At 33.0% G+C, this 20382-nt stretch overlaps 1 protein-coding gene across 2 annotated transcripts in view; it reads left to right on the forward strand.

Annotated features, from left to right (window-relative positions):
- The window catches only part of LNPK (lunapark, ER junction formation factor), a 68781-nt gene extending 48887 nt beyond the window's left edge, over positions 1-19894 (forward strand). For both annotated transcript variants that reach the window (XM_081814127.1, XM_081814128.1), the window contains 4 exons: positions 8457-8562; positions 10031-10101; positions 10886-11056; positions 18873-19894. In XM_081814127.1, coding sequence (XP_081670253.1) covers positions 8457-8562; positions 10031-10101; positions 10886-11056; positions 18873-19108 — 584 coding nt within the window. In that variant the 3' untranslated portion in view covers positions 19109-19894. The remainder of the gene's footprint in view (positions 1-8456; positions 8563-10030; positions 10102-10885; positions 11057-18872) is intronic.
- Positions 19895-20382: the final 488 nt, after the last annotated feature.

A 20382-nucleotide genomic window follows, 5' to 3' on the forward strand; every position in this document is an offset into this window, starting at 1 on the left:
TTTCAGGCAGTATGGAAATGGCATTTCATTTGGAAATAGCAGAGCAGTTATCTGATTAAGCAGGAGTTCCATATTCAATTAGCCATAACTCTTTACAGCTGGCACCTTGTGATACTGAAACCTATTTCTTGAGCTCATTTAACTGTTATGGCTTCTTTGTTTAAATGGCAATAAAACTTTGTGGTATTCTGTAGTCAACGGTATAGCATATCTTTTTATATTCAGCTTTAGAATGACTCCAGATTTATATAAAATGGGGATAGAAGAGAACACTTTTGGAATATATTCATGCTTTTTGCTAAACTCTTCACATATATTTTTAAACATGACAACATATTCCAGGAAGACTATTTCTGCATTGTATACAATACTATTATTGTTAATATGGGCTGGTAGATTTTTCTTTTATTTAGCGGTTGAACCTTAGTATTTTCTGACAGATACTTTAGCATAAAGTTCTATTAAATTAACAACTGCCTTTTCTATTTCATTTCTTTGGATTCTCTTTTTTCAGTGTGGTAGATCTCTAGGGGAAGATCCCATTTTTGGAGCGTAGTAGATTAAATTACCCTGCAGCTTTCTTTTGGAGTGTGATGGGACATGGAAGTCTACTGCTTCAGCAGATCACATTATTTTATATAAATTTCCATGTCAGATTCTTGAATATGATAGTAAATTATTTATCTTATTTTAAGATATTTAATTCTAATTTAAATTACTTTGGTATTTCATGACTAATTACTAACATATAATTTATAATGATTTTGAGGCTAGCCAGTAGTTGATATCAGGTATTCAGGGCACTAACATAATAAAAGCAATCTAAATGTTACTATGACAGTAGTTTTTTTTTCCTGCTTTCCCTTCAAAGAAAAGGAGCATAAGATTTTAGAAAACTAGAAAACTGTTAATTTATAAACAAATTAAAGCTGGCTACAAATGAAATATATATAAATCATAACTTTTAAAGTAGTTATTGAAAAATACTTCTAAACTTGACATATAATGATGTCACTTAAGGCAGCCATGTATTTTGTGAAATTGAGAAAAATTAAGTTGAAAATTATTTATCTTTCTGTTGTTATTTGATTGATTTGAGATACCCATGATTTGTAAAGTTCTTAGTAGTTTAATGGAAGAACTTTTTTTGTGTGTGAGAATGCATGAATTATATATATTTGTGTATCTAAGTTTTAAGGAAATAAAAGTTTAGCAACTTGTATAAAGTAATAAAAACTATTGCACATGTAAGAATAGGGTTATAGAGGGAACAATTGCCTAACTTTCATGATCATGTAAATAAAACATTTTACTGAAGTTTTTAATTTGTTTTCCATGTAGAAGACTAAGTTGTGCATTGCCAAAAATATGAGTTAAATGATTTCTTACAGAGAAGATTAATAATTCATTTTTTCATTATGCCATATTTGTGGAAGAGAATCAATTTAATGTGTATTACCACAGGGCTCCCATATGTTTGAAAATTAATAACCAGCAGGTACTTGATAATTTGCCAAGCTGTGTAAAAATGACCAGTATTCCTACAATGATTGCTCTTGATATTTGTATTAATTACTGTTATCTGTAATAGCATAAATATGAAGATGTGTTATTTTAAAAGTTATTAGTATGCACAGCATTTAAGATATTTTTATGAAATCTGTTGTTTTATGTATCCAGATTCCTTTATGGACATTTTCATTTTAAACATATAGAAGTAAAATATTCCAGCAAAAGTTAATTTGACTTAAATGTTTTCAAGATATAATTTGGCATACTTATTCAAGTTGAAAATTTGATAATGAGGAATGACATTATGTGCATTCAGATTTACTTTTTGATCATAAATGATTGAATGTTGTTAATACAAGTAAACCAATAACTTACTGATGAAATCTGAAATATGTTCTTGATTTGTTATACAAAGAACTTATTCTAGAACCTGAATTTCATTTGTTAATCGCTACAATTTTGACATCATTTGCCCTTTTTTAGATGGTAACAACCTTTAGGTTTGTGGTTATTTACAAAGCAAATCTCTTTATTAGCCTTTAAAATATTAATATAGTATTGCTACTCTAAAACCAGTCTTGAGTACTTTAAAGTTTTGTCACAATCATTTTGAAAACCTTGTATCCTTATATTGTAAGGCTTAATCCAACAAGGCCTCATTTTGTTGCAGTCTTCTATGAGGTCTCCCTGTCAACCTTCATTGCTGCCCGTCTCATTCGTATGTTCATCCTGCCTTGCAGGCAAACATCAACTTACTTATTTTGTTCTCTCACTTTCTTCTAGTGCTGCCTTCTGTTGTCTCTCAGTTCAGAGTATCTCCTACAAATAGTTCTTTTTCAGTTTTCAAAGATTATGGTTACAATTCATAAGTCTTTATTTTTGTTGTTAATGTTTTTATATGATGTAAATCATTAAATCAAACTAGGTTATTCTTCCACTCTCCACTCTCCATTTATCTCTTCTGCTATTGCCTAGTTTATTACATGAACACAGTATATTTCTATTTATTTAGATCTTCAGTTTTTCTCAGCAGTGTTTTATAGTGTGCAATATATAAGTTTTATATATTTTCTTGGTTAAATGTGTATGTAATTATCTCCAATTTTTGAGCCTGTTGAAAATGGCTTTGTTTTACTATCTCCATTTATTCATTGCTAATATATATAGAAATACAATTGATTTTTATATATTGGTCTTCTATAATCTTGCTAAACCTATTAGTTTTATTAGTTTTTTAATAGGTTCTATAGTATTTTCCATAGACTATCACATTGTGAATAAAGATAATTCTTCTTTTTTTCTAATCTGTGTTCCTTTTATTTCTCATTCTTGCTTATTACACAAACTAGAACCTTTGGTACAATGTTGAATAGAAGTGGCAAAAGCAGGGGAGCCTGACTGGTTCAGTTGGTGGAGCTTGCAACTCTTGATCTTGGAGTTGTGAGTTCAAGCCCCACATTGAATGTAGAGATTACTTACAAATAAAATCTTTAAAAAAAAGAAGAAGAAGTGGAAAAGCAGACCTTCTTCCTTATTGCTGATCTTAGGAGGAAAGCAGTTACCTTTTCACCTTTCAGCATGGTGTTAGCTGTAGGGTTTGTTGTTGTTTATCAGGTTGAGGAAGTACCCTTTAATTTCTAGTTAGCTGAAGATTTTTATCAGTAATGGATGATGGATTTTATCAAATGTTTTTTTTATGCATCTACTGAGATACTTATGTGGGGTTTTAGTTTTGTTTTAACATCTGTTAATGTAGTGAAATACATTGATTTTTAAATGTTGGACTACCTTGCTTTCCTGGGATAAATCTGACTTAGTCATGGTGTTTTATTTTTTATATATATTGTTGGATTTGATTTGCTAAAATTTTGTTAAAAATGTTTACATCAATGTTCTTAGGGATATTGGTCTGTAGTATTTTTTTTTTTTTTCTTGTAATGTCTTTGTCAGGTTTGGGTATCAGAGGTATAAGAAAGTATTCTCTCATCTTAAATTTTACAGACAGTTTTGTGTAGAATTTATATTATTTCTTCCTTAAATGTTTGGTAGAATTTATAGGTTTAAGCATCTGGGTCTGCTGTTTTCTTTGTGGAAGTTTTTTTTTTTTTTTTTAAACTAAAAATTCAATTGAACAAAATCTACAGACTAATATCTCTTAGGAACATAGATATAAAAGTTCTTTATAAAATTTTAGCATATTGAATAATTATTTCTTGTTGAGTGAGCTTTTGTAATTTGGTAGTCTTTCAAAGGATTGTATTGGCATAAAATTATTCATAATATGCTTGTAAACAATAGATTTATGCCATTTCTCTCATTCCTGATACTAGTATTTTGTATCTTCCTTTTTTCCCCCTGGTTAGTCTGGCTAGAGGTTTATCAGTTTTGATATTCTCAAAAGAACCAGATTTTCTCTATTATTTTTGTATTTTCTATTTTATTAATTTGTACTCTTCATTATTTTTTATTCTGTTTATCTTGGGTTTAATTTGCTCTTCCTTTTTAGTTTCTTAAGGTGGAAGCTGAATTCATGAATTTTAGATTTACCCTCTTTTATAGATGTTTTAGTGTTACAAATTTTCCTCTACCTACTGCTTTAGCTGCATATCATAAGTTTGATATGTTGTTTTTTCATTTTCATTCAATTAAAAATACTTTCTAACTTCCATTTTGATTTTTCTTTGAACCCTTGGTTATTTAAATGTATGTTAGTTAGTCTCCAAATATTTGGAGATTTCCTTGTTGTCTTTCTGTTGCCAATTTCTAATTTAATTCTGTCATGGTCAGAAAACATATGTTGTATTGTTTAAATTTTCTTAAATGTACTGAGGCTTGTTTTATGTCTCAGAATATCATCTGTCTTGGTAAATGTTTTATATTCACTTGAATATATATTCTGTTCCTGTTGGATAGAGTGGCTATAAATGTTAATTAGGACAAGTTGGTAGCACATAGTATTTTTCAGGTCTTCTATATCATTACTGATTTCTGTGTTTATTCTGTCAATTATTGAGAGGAAACTGTTGAAATCTCCAACTGTACTATTGTGCGTGCCTGTGTATAAATATGTATATAGTATTGTGTGTGTGTATACATATATATGTATATATATATATACATACAAGCATATATATAACATACACACACACAGTAGATATGTATTTGTCTATTTCTTTTTGTAGTTTCTATTAGTTTTTTGCTTTATATGTTTTGAAGCTCTGTTATGATGCACATACATATTTAGGATTATTATGTTCTCTTGATGAAGTGACTCCTTTGTCATTATAAAATTACCCTTTTTATCCCTGATAATATTCTTTGCTCTGAAGTCTACTCTGTTTGATATTAATACAGCTACTCCAGATTTCTTTTGATTAGTGTTAGCCTATTTATATATATGTTTCTATCATTTATTTATTATTATTTTTAAAGGATTTATTTATTTTAGACAGAGAGAGAGAGAGAGGGAGAACACAAGTGGGGGGAGGGGCAGAGGGAGAGGAAGAGAGGGAATCCCAAGCAGACTCCACACTGAGTGTGGAGCCCACCATGGGTCTCGATCCCACAACCCCAAGATCATGATCTGAGCTGAAACCAAGAGTTGGACACCTAATCAACTGAGCCACCCAGGTGTCCCTCTATCATTTATTTTTGACTTATTTGTGTCTTTGTATTTATTTATTTTTTATTTTTCTTTTTGGTAAGCAACATGTATCAGGTTCTTGCTTTTTTATTCTGACAATCCGTGGCTCATAATGAGGATGTTCAGGCTACATACATTTAACAGGGTTGGTATATTTGGGTTTGAGTTTAAATCTTCTATTGTGCTATTTTTTTTCTACTTGTCCCTCTGTTCTATTACTTTTCTCCTTGTTTTCTGCCTCTTTTGAATTATCTTTATTATTTTATCTTTTTTCATTGCTTTACTATCTATTGCTTTTTCATGTTATTTTAGTGGGTCTTTTGGGGTTTACAGTATATATCTTAAACTTACAACAGTTCATCTTCAAGTGATATAATACCAATTCACAAATAGTTTGAGACTCTAACAACAGTATACTTACATTTCTCCTCTCCTGGCCTTTGTGCTACTGTTGCCATACATTTTACTTCAATATATGTTAATTCTTTTTTTTTTTTTTTTTGATTTTATTTATTTATTTGACAGAGAGAGACACAGCGAGAGGGGGAACACAAGCAGGGGGAGTGGGACAGGGAGAAGCAGGCCTCCCGCCAAGCAGGGAGCCCAATGCAGGGCTCAATCCCAGGACCCCGGAATCATGACCTCAGCCAAAGGCAGACACTTAACGATTGAGCCACCCAAGCGCCCCTACTTCAATATATGTTATAAACCCTACAACAAATGATTATTTTTCCTTTAAGCTATCAATTATTTTTTTAAGAGTTTTGGATATTTATCCACATGGTAACCATTTCAGTTATTTCCTTTGTACTACCTCTTTCTATCTGGTGTCATTTTTCTGTCTTTTAACATTTTTTTTTTTTTAAAGATTTTATTTATTTATTTGACAGAGAGAGACACAGCGAGAGAGGGGAACACAAGCAGGGGGAGTGGGAGAGGGAGAAGCAGGCTTCCCGCTGAGCAGGGAGCCCGATGTGGGGCTCGATCCCAGGACCCCGGAATCATGACCTGAGCTGAAGGCAGACGCTTAACGACTGAGCCACCCAGGCGCCCCTGTCTTTTAACATTTTTATAGTGCAGTTCTGCTAATGATGAATTCTTTCAGTTTTGTATGTCTGAAAAAGTCTTCATTTTGTTTTCATTTTTAAAAGATGTTTTTACTAATACAGAATTCTAATTGATAGTTTTTCTTTAAAAATATTGCTTCACTGTCTTTTGGCTTGCTTATTTTCTGATGAGAAATCTATCATTCTTACCTCTGTTTCTCTGTATATGATGTATCTTTTTCTGACTGTGCTATGATTTTCTCTTTATCACTGGTTTTAAGCAATTTGATTGTCTCTGCCTTGGTGCAAAATTATGTTTCTTGTGCTTAGGGTTTGTTGATATTCTTGGATTTGTGGGTTTATAGATTTCATCAAATTTGGAAAATTTTTGTGCATCATTTCTTCAAATATTGTTTTCTTTTCTCTCTCCTTTCTTATGGACTCCAGTTATATGTACATTAGGCTGCTTGTGTTTGTTCCACAGCTTGCTGATAATTTGTTTATTTAAAAAATTTTTAGGCTTCTCTTTGTGTTTCATTATGTATGGTTTCTATTGCTATATCTTCAGGTTTACTTCTGTGCCCTCCGCGTCCAAACTGCTATTCATCCCATCTGCCGATTTTTCATTCTAGACCTTACAGTTTTCATCTGTAGAAGTTCAATCTGGGTCTTTTGAAATTTTTCCATGTTTTGACTACACACATTGAATCTTTCTTCTAGATTCTCAGTCATATGGAATATGGTCATAATAAATGTTTTAACATATTTGTATACTAATTCTATAAATTGTCATTTCAGGGTCATTTTTGGTTGATTTTTCTCATTATGGGTTGTATTTTCCTGGTTATTTGGAAGTCTTATAATTTTTGATCTGATATCAGGCATTATGAATTTTATCTTACTGAATGCTGGATATTTTTATGTCCTTATACAAAGGTCCTCTGAATACTTAATCCAATAACTTGTGTGTTATGACATTTTCCACTCTGGCTGGTGAGAACATGGAATAGTTTGGCCCCATGTGAACACTGTTACCTTTAATATTTGGGGGCATTTTTTTCTGTGTACTCAGATAGTTTCATCATACACATGCACCAGTCAGTAGTATGTTGAGCAGTCTTGGGGATCCTCTGTAGATCGTTGGTGTTCTTGCTCTGTACATTCCTCTTCCTGTGAACCCAAGCTGCCTTGGTCTCTCCAGAGTTCCATCTTTATCTCCTCAAACTCAGGAATACTGATACATTTCAACTGGATTTACCCTCCCTGGGCTGCTGCCTGGGGATTTTCTCCAGGCAATAAGCTGGGGCAGTTGTTGGACTCATCTTACTTACTTTTGGTCTCTTGGGGATCTTTATCCTACATTGCCTGATACCCAGTGTCTTTAAAATATATGTTTCATCATATATTTTGCACAGTATTTTAGTTATTTTAGGTGGAAAGGTAAATCTGACCCCTGTGACTCTATTATTGCCCCAAATGGAAGTCTCCTAATTTGTTATTACATAAGATTTTAAGAGTCTGGGCATTTTATTTATTTTTCTTTTAAAATATTTTATTACTTGTATAATCCTACAAAAATCTATTTAGTTATATCTATCCATACATGTATATACATGTTTTTTAAGTTTTTTATTTATTTTTAAATTATTTTTTAAATTTAAGTTTACTTAACATACAGTGCAATTCAGTAGAATTCAGTGATTCATCACTTACATACAACACCCAACACCTCTTTACAACAAGTGCCCTCTTTAATAAGAGTCTGGGCACTTAAAAATTTAGTTTGTACAGAGCCCAACATAGTTTCAGTTCTTAATAGATTATGTTGATGGTTTTGATATAGAACATAATTTAACATTTTTTTGGTAGTGTAATATTTTTATTTTTATTTTTTTTAAAGATTTTATTTATTTATTTGACAGAGAGACACAACGAGAGAGTGAACACAGCAGTGGGGGAGTGGGAGAGGGAGAAGCAGGCTTCCGCTGAGCAGAAAGCCCGATGTGGGGCTCGATCCCAGGACCCTGGGATCATGACCTGAGCCAAAGGCAGATGCTTAACAACTGAGCCACCCAGGTGCCCCTGTAGTGTAATATTTTTAATGAAAATGTGAATGCTCTGAAGAGATGTATTTTTGTTTTGTTAAAATCTTTCGAATATTCTGACAAGCATGGGTAGTACTTGGTAACTGAATTAAAATTTAAATGTATTTTATACATATATATTTCATATGTATTTATTTATTTATTTACTAGGTCTTCATCCTCCGGGTCCACCTTTAGCAAGACCCATTCTCCCCCGAGAACGAGGTGCTCTGGATAGAATTGTTGAATATTTAGTTGGTGATGGTCCACAAAACAGGTAATGTTTATTAAGGTGGTAGGTAAATGAAAATGAGGAAAAAGTTTATTGGTCAGGGTGTATGTGTGTGTGTGTGTGTGTGTGTGTGTGTGTGTGTGTATGTAGTAGATGTTCTACAGTTTTGTGGCTCTTATTTCCTGATTTTAGAACATAATAGAATATTTTATAGCCCTGCAAAGAGTACATATTCGTTTGTTTTTCAGTAAAAATTTGGATAAAGTATCTAGATAAAATACAGAAAAATATATAGAGAAAACAAAATAATGTTATATGATATTTTTAGAGAAATTGTATCATTTCATTGAAACTTTTAAGCTTGAAGAGCAAACAAATAGCGAAAACTTGGTAGGTTGTAAGAAATGGAGTTTCAGGGGCGCCTGGGTGGCTCAGGCATTAAGTGTCTGCCTTCGGCTCAGGTCATAATCTTAGGGTCCTGGGCTCGAGCCCCACATGGGGCTCCCTGCTCAGTGGGGAGCTTGCTTCTCCCTCTCCCTCTCCCACTCCCCCTGCTTGTGTTCCCTCCCTCGCTGTCTTTCTCTCTCTTTCAAATAAATAAATAAATAAAATCTTTAAAAAAAAAAAAAAGAAATGGAGTTTTATAGATGTCAGTACTGGAATTGGTGATGGTGATGATTTTAACAATGAGGACAATTTACATATGTTTGACACTTTTAGTTCTCAAAATACTTCTCCACTTATTATTGGATTTTTATGATAACCCTAGGAAGGCAGGGATGATGTCAGCAGAGCAACTGTCGTAGTGTAGATTTTTAAAAAATACTTAGGATGGTAGAGTAGATATTTCACAAGGTTATGGTTAATATTATCATTTTAATAAAAGGACTGAATTTAATGTTAATGTAATAAATTATATATTATTCAAAACAGACAAGTTGTTGTTTGATAGGGCCAAGTATTTGTTAAGTACATACACAGAGAACAGAGAGAGTACATAAAGGGGAAATGAGGAAGATGTATAACTAGGATAGATATAGGAATCATGAAGTATGAAGTTAACCTTTGGATTGGACTAAACAAATTAAATTCATTTCTTTATTACAGACTTCTCAGAGGTTTTAATAACATTCATTGTGAATCTCTAAGGGGTTCCATCTTTTCCAGTCTTATCTAGTCACAGATTTGGGGTCTGTCATCCTCAGAAATATATGTTAGAAAATACTGAAATTTAAGTGGTCTGTTATTGACTATGTTTCTCTTAACTTAGTAAGGATATATTCATTTGACTCATGACTTGTTTTTAATTTGGCCTATAAATTGTATTTTAAAAGGCTTAAAATTTTGGCTGTTATGTTTAAAGAGTATTGTTCATTGTTTACTAAGTAACATCTAAACTGTTAATGACATATTTCACTATGCTAAAATATAAGTTAGCTGTTGGCTAAAGTAGCCTTTCCATGGGCTTTGTCTGCATTTGCAACTGATATGTTCATTTTTCCTTTTCGTGTAGGTATGCCCTTATATGTCAGCAGTGTTTTTCTCATAATGGCATGGCTTTGAAAGAAGAATTTGAATACATTGGTAAGAATTATTGGGCAGTTAGATTTAAATATTTTACTCTTAAATATTTCATTCTATGCCAATTCCTATGTAATGTCACTTTGTTGTAGGTGCCCTGTATGTATTTTTCAGGCATATTGTTCTTATTTTAGAACACAGAGCAAAGCAGGAAAAACAGTGCAGTTGTTTTCCTCATACAGTGTACAACTTCTAGGTCAGTTTTCTCAAACTTCACTGTGTATCAGAATCACCTGAAGAGCTTTTAAAAATTATCATGCCTAGGACCCACCTACAAAGAGTCTGTTTTAATTGATCTGGGGGGAGGGGGACAGGCTTTTTTTTTTAAAGCACCTCAGATGCTCATGTGTAGCTACTATTAAAAAAATATTGCACTAAATTAATTATGCTTCTTAAATACAGCATACTACATTTTCTTGGGCAAGTGAGCAGGGTTCTGGATTTTAAAATACCTAATGATTCTACTGAGTAGAAATGTAATTTCTGTAATACATTTTAGATTGTTATAGATTGTTTTTCTATTAGATAACCTGCTGTGTAACTTACGATCTTTTCTGTTTTAAAATTAATATTCTAATTTTAATAATAATTAGAAAGTATGCTTGAAAATTAGCTTTTGTTAGAGCACTTGCCATATTGTTAAAGCCAGAAGTAATTTCACAAGGGATAAATAATTTTTGAAGGGTTCTTTGACTACTTTGCAAAAGTGATCTTGAGAATTATCTCATTAGTCCTTGAATTTATTTTGGTTTATGGTTTTATTTATTTATTTTTTAATTCTCTGCAGCTTTTAGATGTGCCTACTGTTTTTTCTTGAATCCTGCAAGAAAAACTAGACCTCAGGCTCCAAGACTTCCAGAGTTTAGTTTTGAGAAGAGGCAGGCAATGGAAAGCTCAAGTTCAGTTGGTCCCTTGCCCTCAAGAAGTGTGATTTCATCAGAGAACCCGATCAGTGAAGGTATGAATATGTTAATTAAAAAGTTTTATCTCTTAATAATGTTTGCTATTTAACAATAAAAGCATCATACTTTTAGATAAGAATGGATTAATTTATGAGATTTTGCAACACGCATGTATCAGCTATTACTCTGATAACTCTAGCCGCCTGTGTGATTGATCTGATGTGTTTCAGTGTTAAAATGTAGGTTATACTGTGTTAAGCAGCATCTAGCAACAGCTAGGTAAACACTGTTTATGGAGTGACATCTTCGTGTAACTCTTGGGAGATTTGACCAGTAATGTTTTCATGGAATAATTTTTTCAGTTTATTTAAGTGAAGCAGGTTATAAGAATTATGCAACTACTTATAAGGGTAAAATTCTGATAAGGTTTATAATTAACATTGGTAAAATAGGTTTTTGCCTACCACTGGAATTGGTAAGGTTACCAGAAGCAGGAAACTTTGGAATTGGAAAGTCATCCTTGCATTCTTTGGATAACTATGTTGATAGGACTGGTATTCCTTTGAAACGGTTTTTTGGGGTCTGCAAGATTAACATTGCTAATGTACGCCTTTGATGTAAAACAACCTTATTTTAGAGAAACAAAATTTATCAGAATTCATTGGTTTTTAGAACTCATCTTGTAATTCTGTTTTAGGATTTCTTGAGGAAGTTTCATGAGAAAATGGAAAAGAGATGGAAGATCTGACTATTAATTGCCAACTATTTCTTGTTAATATTAGATGGGGAGATGTTTGTTTAAGCAGCTCTGAATGGTGAGGATGCTAAAATTATGGCACAGGCCATGGTATTTTGATGCTATGCCTGATATAGAAAAAAAAATCCATATTAGAAGTTTAGTTCACATAGTTTATTTAGCAGTCAGTATTCATCCTTTTAATTTCTTAGAATCGTCATTTACATATATTTGATTTCTTCTTATACAAGTGCTGAGTAGTAAAAAAATCGCTTTAACAGAATAACATGAGAGAGTGAATTTTCAGATATGAGAAGTTTAGTATGAAAATTTGAGAACCTTTTTTTTTTTTTTAAAGTTAAAGAGTGAACCTAAAATATTTGTGTTGATTTAGACTTGGCTTTTGGCTTACTAACATATATCAAGATGAATTTGAACACAGATAGTCATGACAAGAAGCCTGTATACTTTCAACATGGAATCAATACCTTCACCTTCTCCAAGTCTGCAACATCAACTCCAAACATAATCACATTTGTGCTTCTGCTGAAGTCATGCTCTGAGCTGCATGCTGTCACATGCAATCACCTGCCTTGCTATTGCAGCCTGTTGAAACAGAAAACTAAAGAATTTCATAGTGAAGATGCCTAGAGGAAAAATTGAAGTCCTTTCCATGAGTAACCTTGCTTATGAAAGCTAAAGTGAATATTTGAAAGCTAATAGTTGGGACAAAAAAACAAAAGAAAGAAAACAACGAACAAAATAAAAATCTTGATAATGAGTCCCATGCTTTATTTAATATCTTCTGCTAAGGTTGAGGTGGATAGTTAGCAAACAACACCCAGCTATACCTTTCCTTCTCATCAAATCTAGGAGGAGCAATACCCTAGATGTCTCATTTTCTATCTGAAATCTCCAGAATGAAGTCTAACTGGCTCAAACTCAGCCCTAATAAGGTAATATTAAGAGGTGAAGACAAAACCTGAGGCAAGGTCTAACAACTCTGTAGCACTAGAAACTGAAGCAACAATTCCATTTGGTTAAGATAGTCTTTGGAGTAGTAACTTTTTCATACTTCTCCTTGGATTCATCAAAATGGCTATGAGAACCTTTTACTTCTTTGGCTTTCCAGAAGATTGAAACTTTTCTCCAAGACTACTGTCTCACCACTATGATAGACAGTTACCATTTCCAAGTGATTAGGAAGTATTCTGGAGAAAGATGAAGCTGCATTTATTTTGAACGCTGGTGGCATACCTTCATGATTATATTGAACTAATAATAAGTAAGACCACATCATCTCAATCATCTCTCTGTGCTGACAGCCAGTGTAAGTGAGAGCTTAGATTTCTGATTTCTGCATTCTTTTTTTTTTTTAAAAAGCTTAGTACTTTTTTTTTTTTTAAAGATTTTTATTTATTTGAGAGAGAGAGAATGAGAGAGAGCACATGAGAGGGGGGAGGGTCAGAGGGAGAAGCAGACTCCCTGCTGAGCAGGGAGCCCGATGCGGGACTCGATCCAGGGACTCCAGGATCATGACCTGAGCCGAAGGCAGTCGCTTAACCAACTGAGCCACTCAGGCGCCCAATTTCTGCGTTCTTGATGTGAAAACTTGAGGTCTAAAAAAAACTTTTCTGCATTAATTTATATATATATATATTTTAAGATTTTATTTATTTATTTTTACAAGAGCGAGAGAGAAAACACAAACAGGGGGGAGGGGCAGAGGGAGAAGCAGATCCCTGCTGAGTAGGGAGCCCGATGTGGGGCTCAGTCCCAGGACCCTGGGATCATGACCTGAGCCAAAGGCAGACGCTTAACCGACTGAGCCACCCAGGCACCCAATTTTTATATTTTTTAAAGTAGTAAAATAGCTCCTTGATAGTAGCAGAAACTGGAGAGATTAGGTTATTGAATTCACAGAGGGAACCAAAGGGTAACTTTCTTCCATATGAATTTTCCTTTCAACAAATATTCTATAACTATTTGGATGAATAATCTTGAATCATTAGAAGCAAACTTTTTAAAAAAAAAAACTATGATGCAAGACTTTGAGTTTTGTCTTGATTCTGCTACTGGAAGATTTTGCATTTAGGATGAAACATAAGGCTTTTGAAAAATTTTTGGATCACTCTTAAGAACAACTTACGAAATTGGAGTTTTCATCAAAGAAGGAGGCCTAGAAGAAATTTCTCCCATTAATTACTTATTTGGATTCCTAGAATTTTCTTCTAGAACTGTGTATCCAGATGCTTTGGTAATACTGTATTAAAGAAACACAAGAAATTAGGACTAGGGATTGTCTTTTTATGTAAGAGCATACTAGATATGGTATGCCAAAGTAATGAACTACTTTTAAGTTACTCGGTTTCTTTTATGGCTAAATGAGTAGTGAATCTCTGCTAAGCCACATTAAAGTGGTTTATCAGTTTTGCTTTTCTAAGCTGTGCTTTCCAAAATATTTGATATGTAGCATTCTTTTTTGTTAACTATGATAAATAATTAGAATAGAGGTTTCTACATTGTTAGTGTACCAGTAGAGTGATTTTAGGCTATCATGTTTAAAAAATGTTAATATTGGTTTAATTACTCAGTTGTATTTGTCTAGATCTTATGTAATTATTTTAGTAAAAGATAGCTTTTATTCAACTGGAAATAATGTTCTAATAATAAAACTCATGGCATTTAATCAATACTATCAAAAATATGGGGTAATTAATTGGGTGATGGGCATTAAGGAGGGCAAGTGATGTGATGAGCACTGGGTGTTATACGCAAATGATGAATTATTGAACTAATGATGAAACTAATGATGTACTGTATATTGGCTAATTGAATTTAAATAAAAATGAAAAAATAAAAAAATAAAAATACTATCAGAAATAGCAAGTAAAATTTATATAAGGTGAAATTTATTTTGGTAATCTGATTTCTGCTTTTTTCTTTCTTTTAAGCAATATATTGTTACAGTTAGGTTATGTTGAACTAGAGAAAATTCTGTTTTTACTATTGTTTGTTATGATGCTCTAGGAAATTGAACTATTTGATAATGTAAATTTTGTTGAATTCTGTATTTACCAGATCCAGAAAGCTTGTACCTTTATTGATATTTAATTATGTACTTCTTCCTCAGGATATAAACATGCCTATAGTATCTTTTTGCTTGTTTGTTTTAGACCTAGAGATCTTTTGGCCTTTTGATTCTCTTTTCTAAAACACCTTCACCTAGTAATTTTACATTGTTGCCTGATAATGACATTTCTTACTCATCTAATGGATTTGTTCACCAGTGGCAAATAACAGTATTATTATTAAATAGCATTCTGTGTGCTCAATATGAGCTATTTTCTCATAGGTGGTTTTTATTTAATTAATTTTATTCATTGAGCCATTGGGTTAAGTTTTGAGATGAGATTCGTATCTTTGTTCCTTAATTTAAGTTGGCCATTTTCCTTAAGGCAGAAAGTCTTGTAAAAACTGCTTTGCTTAAGACCTGTGAGTTCAAAGACAAACTGTCCATTTTAATTTAACAAATTCTCCTTTGGGTAAGTTTTATAGTCTACGCATACATTGGGTACTGATGTGTTAGCAGGGCAAAAGTTTGATGTGTTAGCAAGACAAATTTTTGTTGTTATTGTAAAAAGGAATAAAAAGTAAGAATCTAAATGAATTCACCAAAATATGAAGGATTTTCAAAGGCATAAACTAAATAGAATCATGTTTTTTCCCCTCTGTGGAAAGGAAATATATGAATTTGTTTTGCTATTCTTTAATTTTCTTAGAAAATTATTTAAGAGTTAGAATAAAAACCAAAAGGTACGGTGATGTTCTTACCTGTTTTTGCATGTGTGTGGTTTATAGATGAGGCAGTGGTATTCATTATACAGTTAATACTCAGTTTTATGAGTTTGAGTTGTCTGAGTTGAGGCTTTGCCCAAACAACCGTAAGCCGATTGTTACAATTTGGTAGAAAAAGCTTTCTCTCTCAAGAACACTGGGGAGAGGGGCAGGGGGTAGGAGTGGGGAAAGGAACAAATTCCATAGGTCATTTTTGTTTTATCACATTGTGATATATTGTTTTCTTGACATTATGGATGCCAAAGTTGATTTTAAAAATTTTCTTACAGATGGTATTAGGTCATTCGGGTAACTTTGTTTTAATTTTAGACTTAAACTGGTGTTGCACAGGGGAGAAGAGGCCTGTTTAATTAGTGTGAACACAAGGGCTGGTTTCTTTTTTAGTATTTTATGCCCAAATATTGACATCATCTATAATGTATTTTATATCACCAAGCTATTTTAAACTATAACTTCATAGAAAAAATTTGCTGTTTTTATTAGAATAGGCAAATGATATTCTCCCATAGAAATAAACTAAATACTTTTGGAATACATTTAATAATCTTATTATAAAGTTCTGTGGCTTAGTTCTTAAACATGTAATTCTCTGTTAATCTTGCACACCTAATTCATTTAAATCTTGTTTGGATGACATTTCACAAAATGGCATTGGCATCCAAAAATCGAGTATCTATGTCATTTAGACTGATGTCTGCATTATAGGCATTGTGACACATACCAGTTTTTATGTAGTATTACTGCTCTTAAAATTACTTTTCTACAAATTAACCTGGGGGTAGAAAAGTAGTCATTAATAAGCTTTTTCATTATTTCAAGCCCTACCCATCATTTCATCAGTTTTTAGTCTTCTGTATATTCTTTGAAATACAATAAAGTATTGACAAGCAAACTTTGGTATGATGTCATTTTCTAATTATGATAGCCTATGGTATTTCTTAGAATTCATCTTTATACATTTAAAAATTTAAGTATTATAGTACTTCTTTTTGTATTATTTGTATTATTTGCCAATTAAATTTGTATTAAATTTAATTGGATTTGAGCAATGATGTGTCTGTTTCTGAAAATAGTTACATCGCAGAGCTTTAGTGTGATAAATTATGAACTTGAGTACTTCTCCTGTTTTTTTTTTTTTTTAAAGATTTTATTTATTTATTTGACAGAGCGCGCGAGAGAGGGAACACAAGCAGGGGGAGTGGGAGAAGGAGAAGCAGGCTTCCTGCGGAGCAGGGAGCCCGATGCGGGGCTCGATCCCAGGACCCTGGGATCATGACCTGAGCCGAAGGCAGACGCTTAACGACTGAGCCACCCAGGCGCCCGAGTACTTCTCCTGTTTAAGTTCAGTACTGAGGCAGTTGGTCAGACAGAATATGACTAATTATCTGAGCCTCTATTCACCTAAACACATTTATTGGGGAATTGAGTCCCAGATTCTGAGCTTCTTGTCTTTTCATTTAGTGTGGCTTTGTTGGTTTGTTTCAGAAGCCTTTCTAAAATATAACAAATTGTAAAGTTCTTGGCAAGTAAGTATTGCTCAATGGCCAGAGAGTTGTGGAAAACCGTGACTCTTAAAATTCTACCCTGCATAAATTCTGGGAGGGTAGAATTACAAATGGTTGGCGACTCCTGAACTTTGCACTGAAGAACTTGCTTGCCCTTGTGGCAGAAATGATCTGTACATATCCAGAGAGTTTCATTTGCACTTTCTGCTTTTCCTTTGTGCACTGGAACATTCAAATAACAAAACTTGAATGACCTACTGCTTTTCTACCGTGATTTTTGTAAGATTCCAAGTGGTACTTCAATGCCATTTTCAGTTCTTTTTAAGATAAAAATAGCATTTTCGTGACAATTGACACAAGTAGGATTTGTGAACATTCCTCACTACTTTTTGTGATCATATGAATTTTTATATAGTAAGACCTCATTAAATTGGATGTCCCTAACTGGAATTTTGGCCTTTCATTTTATATATGAAAGAGCGAAGGAGGTTGTAATTAATTCTGTAAACTAGAGTCTAAGATATCTGTTTAAAGTAATAATTACCTTTTAGTATTTTTAAAGTCTTGGCATGAGTGTGTGGAGATTTAGATAATTTGTATTTATTAAAACTGATTATGGTAAAAGCATGAATTTGTAAGACCTCCACTTCCATGTGTGCATATAGCACATAATTTCTTTGCAAATCTATTAATTAATTTTATTTATTTAGCAAGACTCTGACCTATACTGTAAAGGAACTAAATGTGAACTTTTTACTAATGTAGATTGGCTTTTCCTTCAGATTTTTTGAATTATAATAACATTTGTAGTATATCATAAGGGATCTTCCATAAGCATAGTAAAATCTGCTTATTTGTTTGGCTGATGTGGTTTAACCATATTTCTCCTAGGAAGGATGTTTGTTACTATTTATTATAAAAACAAAAGCTAGATTTTTATTTTTGACTTGGAAATTAGGAGGCTCAAAGCTTTCTGCTTCTGACATTCCCTCCCTCATTTCATTCTTTAAACTTTAAAAAATTAAAGGGACTTTACTGAATAAAATTATTATTATTAAGGGATTTGAACTTAATGAAACTCAAAAGAGAATTTAAAGGGAGTAAATTTTTAGATAGGAACCAAGACCCTCACTTAGCTTCCACTATGGAGACAGGGACAAAAGACCCTTCCCTTTCTCTTCCTTGTATTCTAGGTATGTAGCATATTCTGACCAGAGATTTAAATCCTGAGAACTTGTCTTGTAGAGGGATGGGGGAGACTTGTCATGCCTTTGGAAAAGGTGGATCCAGACCATCCCAGTGTTTGGATAATAGAGAGGTAAATCAGTGTGGGAAACAGCACGACCTGCACACGCACGCACACACACACAGGGACACCTTTATTGTTTACAGAGTTGTCTGTGTGCAAGGGAGACTGCTCCTTCAGAAAACGTAATCTGGGAGTTGTTTGCCGGGCTGTTGGGACTTCGTTTGAAATATTTGGACATTTAACTTACAAATGCATCTTTAGGAAGGTTCCTAAATATTATGAACGTTCCTAAATTTTAGGCAAATATAGGGCTTTAGACAAAAGTGTATTTATAGGTTTGTTTTCCCCAAATTGTTTTTTTTCTTCATTCATACCAATTCTTGTATGTAATAGGGAATTAAGTACATATTTTAAAAGATTTTAAGGGTAATGTTAGACCATTCTCCTGTTTCTTTTATCTTTTGTTTATCTTAACAGTTTTAACTTTGGCTATTCCTAAAGTCTTGACTCTTTTATCTTTTCAGAATCTGTAGAAGAACAAGATGTTCTTGATAGCAGTACAGAGCAGACAGATGAGAAAATATCAGATACAGAGCAGACAAACCAAGGGACTGAAAAAGTATCTGGCACAGAGGAACCAGAGGAGAAACAAGAGGCCGTGAATGAGGACACCTCAATGAATGAAGCCAAATCGCCAGTCCCCAGAGCTGATTCTATTCCTAATCCTGAACTCAGTGGAGAATCTTTGATGGCCATGTAGTAAATGCTTCCATGTGCCTTCAACTGGATATTTGTAGTCTTGTTGATGTCAGTTATTGCTTTCTAGGTGGTGCTTTTTTTTTTTTCCCCTAAGGATATGCTTGATATCATTTGAATTTAGATTGCTTGGCTATTTGAATATGTCAAAGTTGTAGCTCCTGAGTGTTAAATTAAAGGCAAGTGATAGCAGTAAAGTAAGAACCTTTGGAATGTATAAAGACCCACGCTGTTTAGCCGGCTTTTAGATGTTTTCTTCTACTCTAAAAGTAAACAAAATAGCATTCTTGTTTTCTCTGTGTGTGACCTGTAAATAATACCATTTTGACATAGGAAGAACTTTGGTTATGAGTAAGTTCTAATGGTGTTCATTTTAAGGAATGAAACTCAATTAAGATTTTTAATCATTCATCATCAAAAATGGATAGAATTTTAATTCTTGAGATATTTGCAGGGGGCAAGTCTATTTAGGCATTTACATTAAGTGGTAAGAAAGTTGTAACTGTAACTATATAGGCATTGGTACGAATTCTCAGTAAGAATGCAATTGAACAGTCAAGTGCAGTGTTTCTTTTTTGATGTTTCTTATTTTGCAGCTGGGCCAAAGGCACATGATGTATATAATTAGCTTATGTTTACATATTAACACGTAGGAAGTATCTCTGCACTTGAATTCTGAACATTATTTATACTTGTAAAATAATGGTGATATATAAGTGAATTTTGTGCTCTTGCATGTATTTTGTTAAGGAAAATAAAGGTGATCTGGCAGCGGTTTCTTTTTGTTAAATATCTAGACTTCTTCAGACAGTGTCTTGGTGGATGACTTGGCCACCTGAAAACTCTTAGGAGGAGGAGCTCACAGTTCAATTAATCTATAGACTCTTCTGAGAGCAAGTTATGATGCTTTGGTTCAGACTAATTGCTTTTCAAATTCAGAGAAATCGTGACATTTAGAGGTTCGAATCAGAGGTTAGGGTTTTCTGACTCAGGAAAACCTGAAGCCATTTGTAATTTTTAATTTTGAGAGACAAATAAGTTTTGAGAATAGGCAGTTAGTTACTAGTAGTAGTTCATTGGATTTAATGTATGTATTAAGGATTAACTGGGAAAAAATTTCACCCAGAATAGTGATTCTTGGACCTTAATCCAGCGTGGTTATCTTTTTTAATCTTCCTTTTATCTTTCTTCTCCATTATTAAGGAAATTGAAATCAAAGAGAGGCATATATAGGAATGGTATATATAGTGAATATTTCTCAGTTAAATAAACTAAATG

This window comes from Leptonychotes weddellii, chromosome 3 (assembly GCF_054177405.1).
Source record: "Leptonychotes weddellii isolate Sample4059 chromosome 3, ASM5417740v2, whole genome shotgun sequence".
Taxonomy (NCBI): domain Eukaryota; kingdom Metazoa; phylum Chordata; class Mammalia; order Carnivora; family Phocidae; genus Leptonychotes; species Leptonychotes weddellii.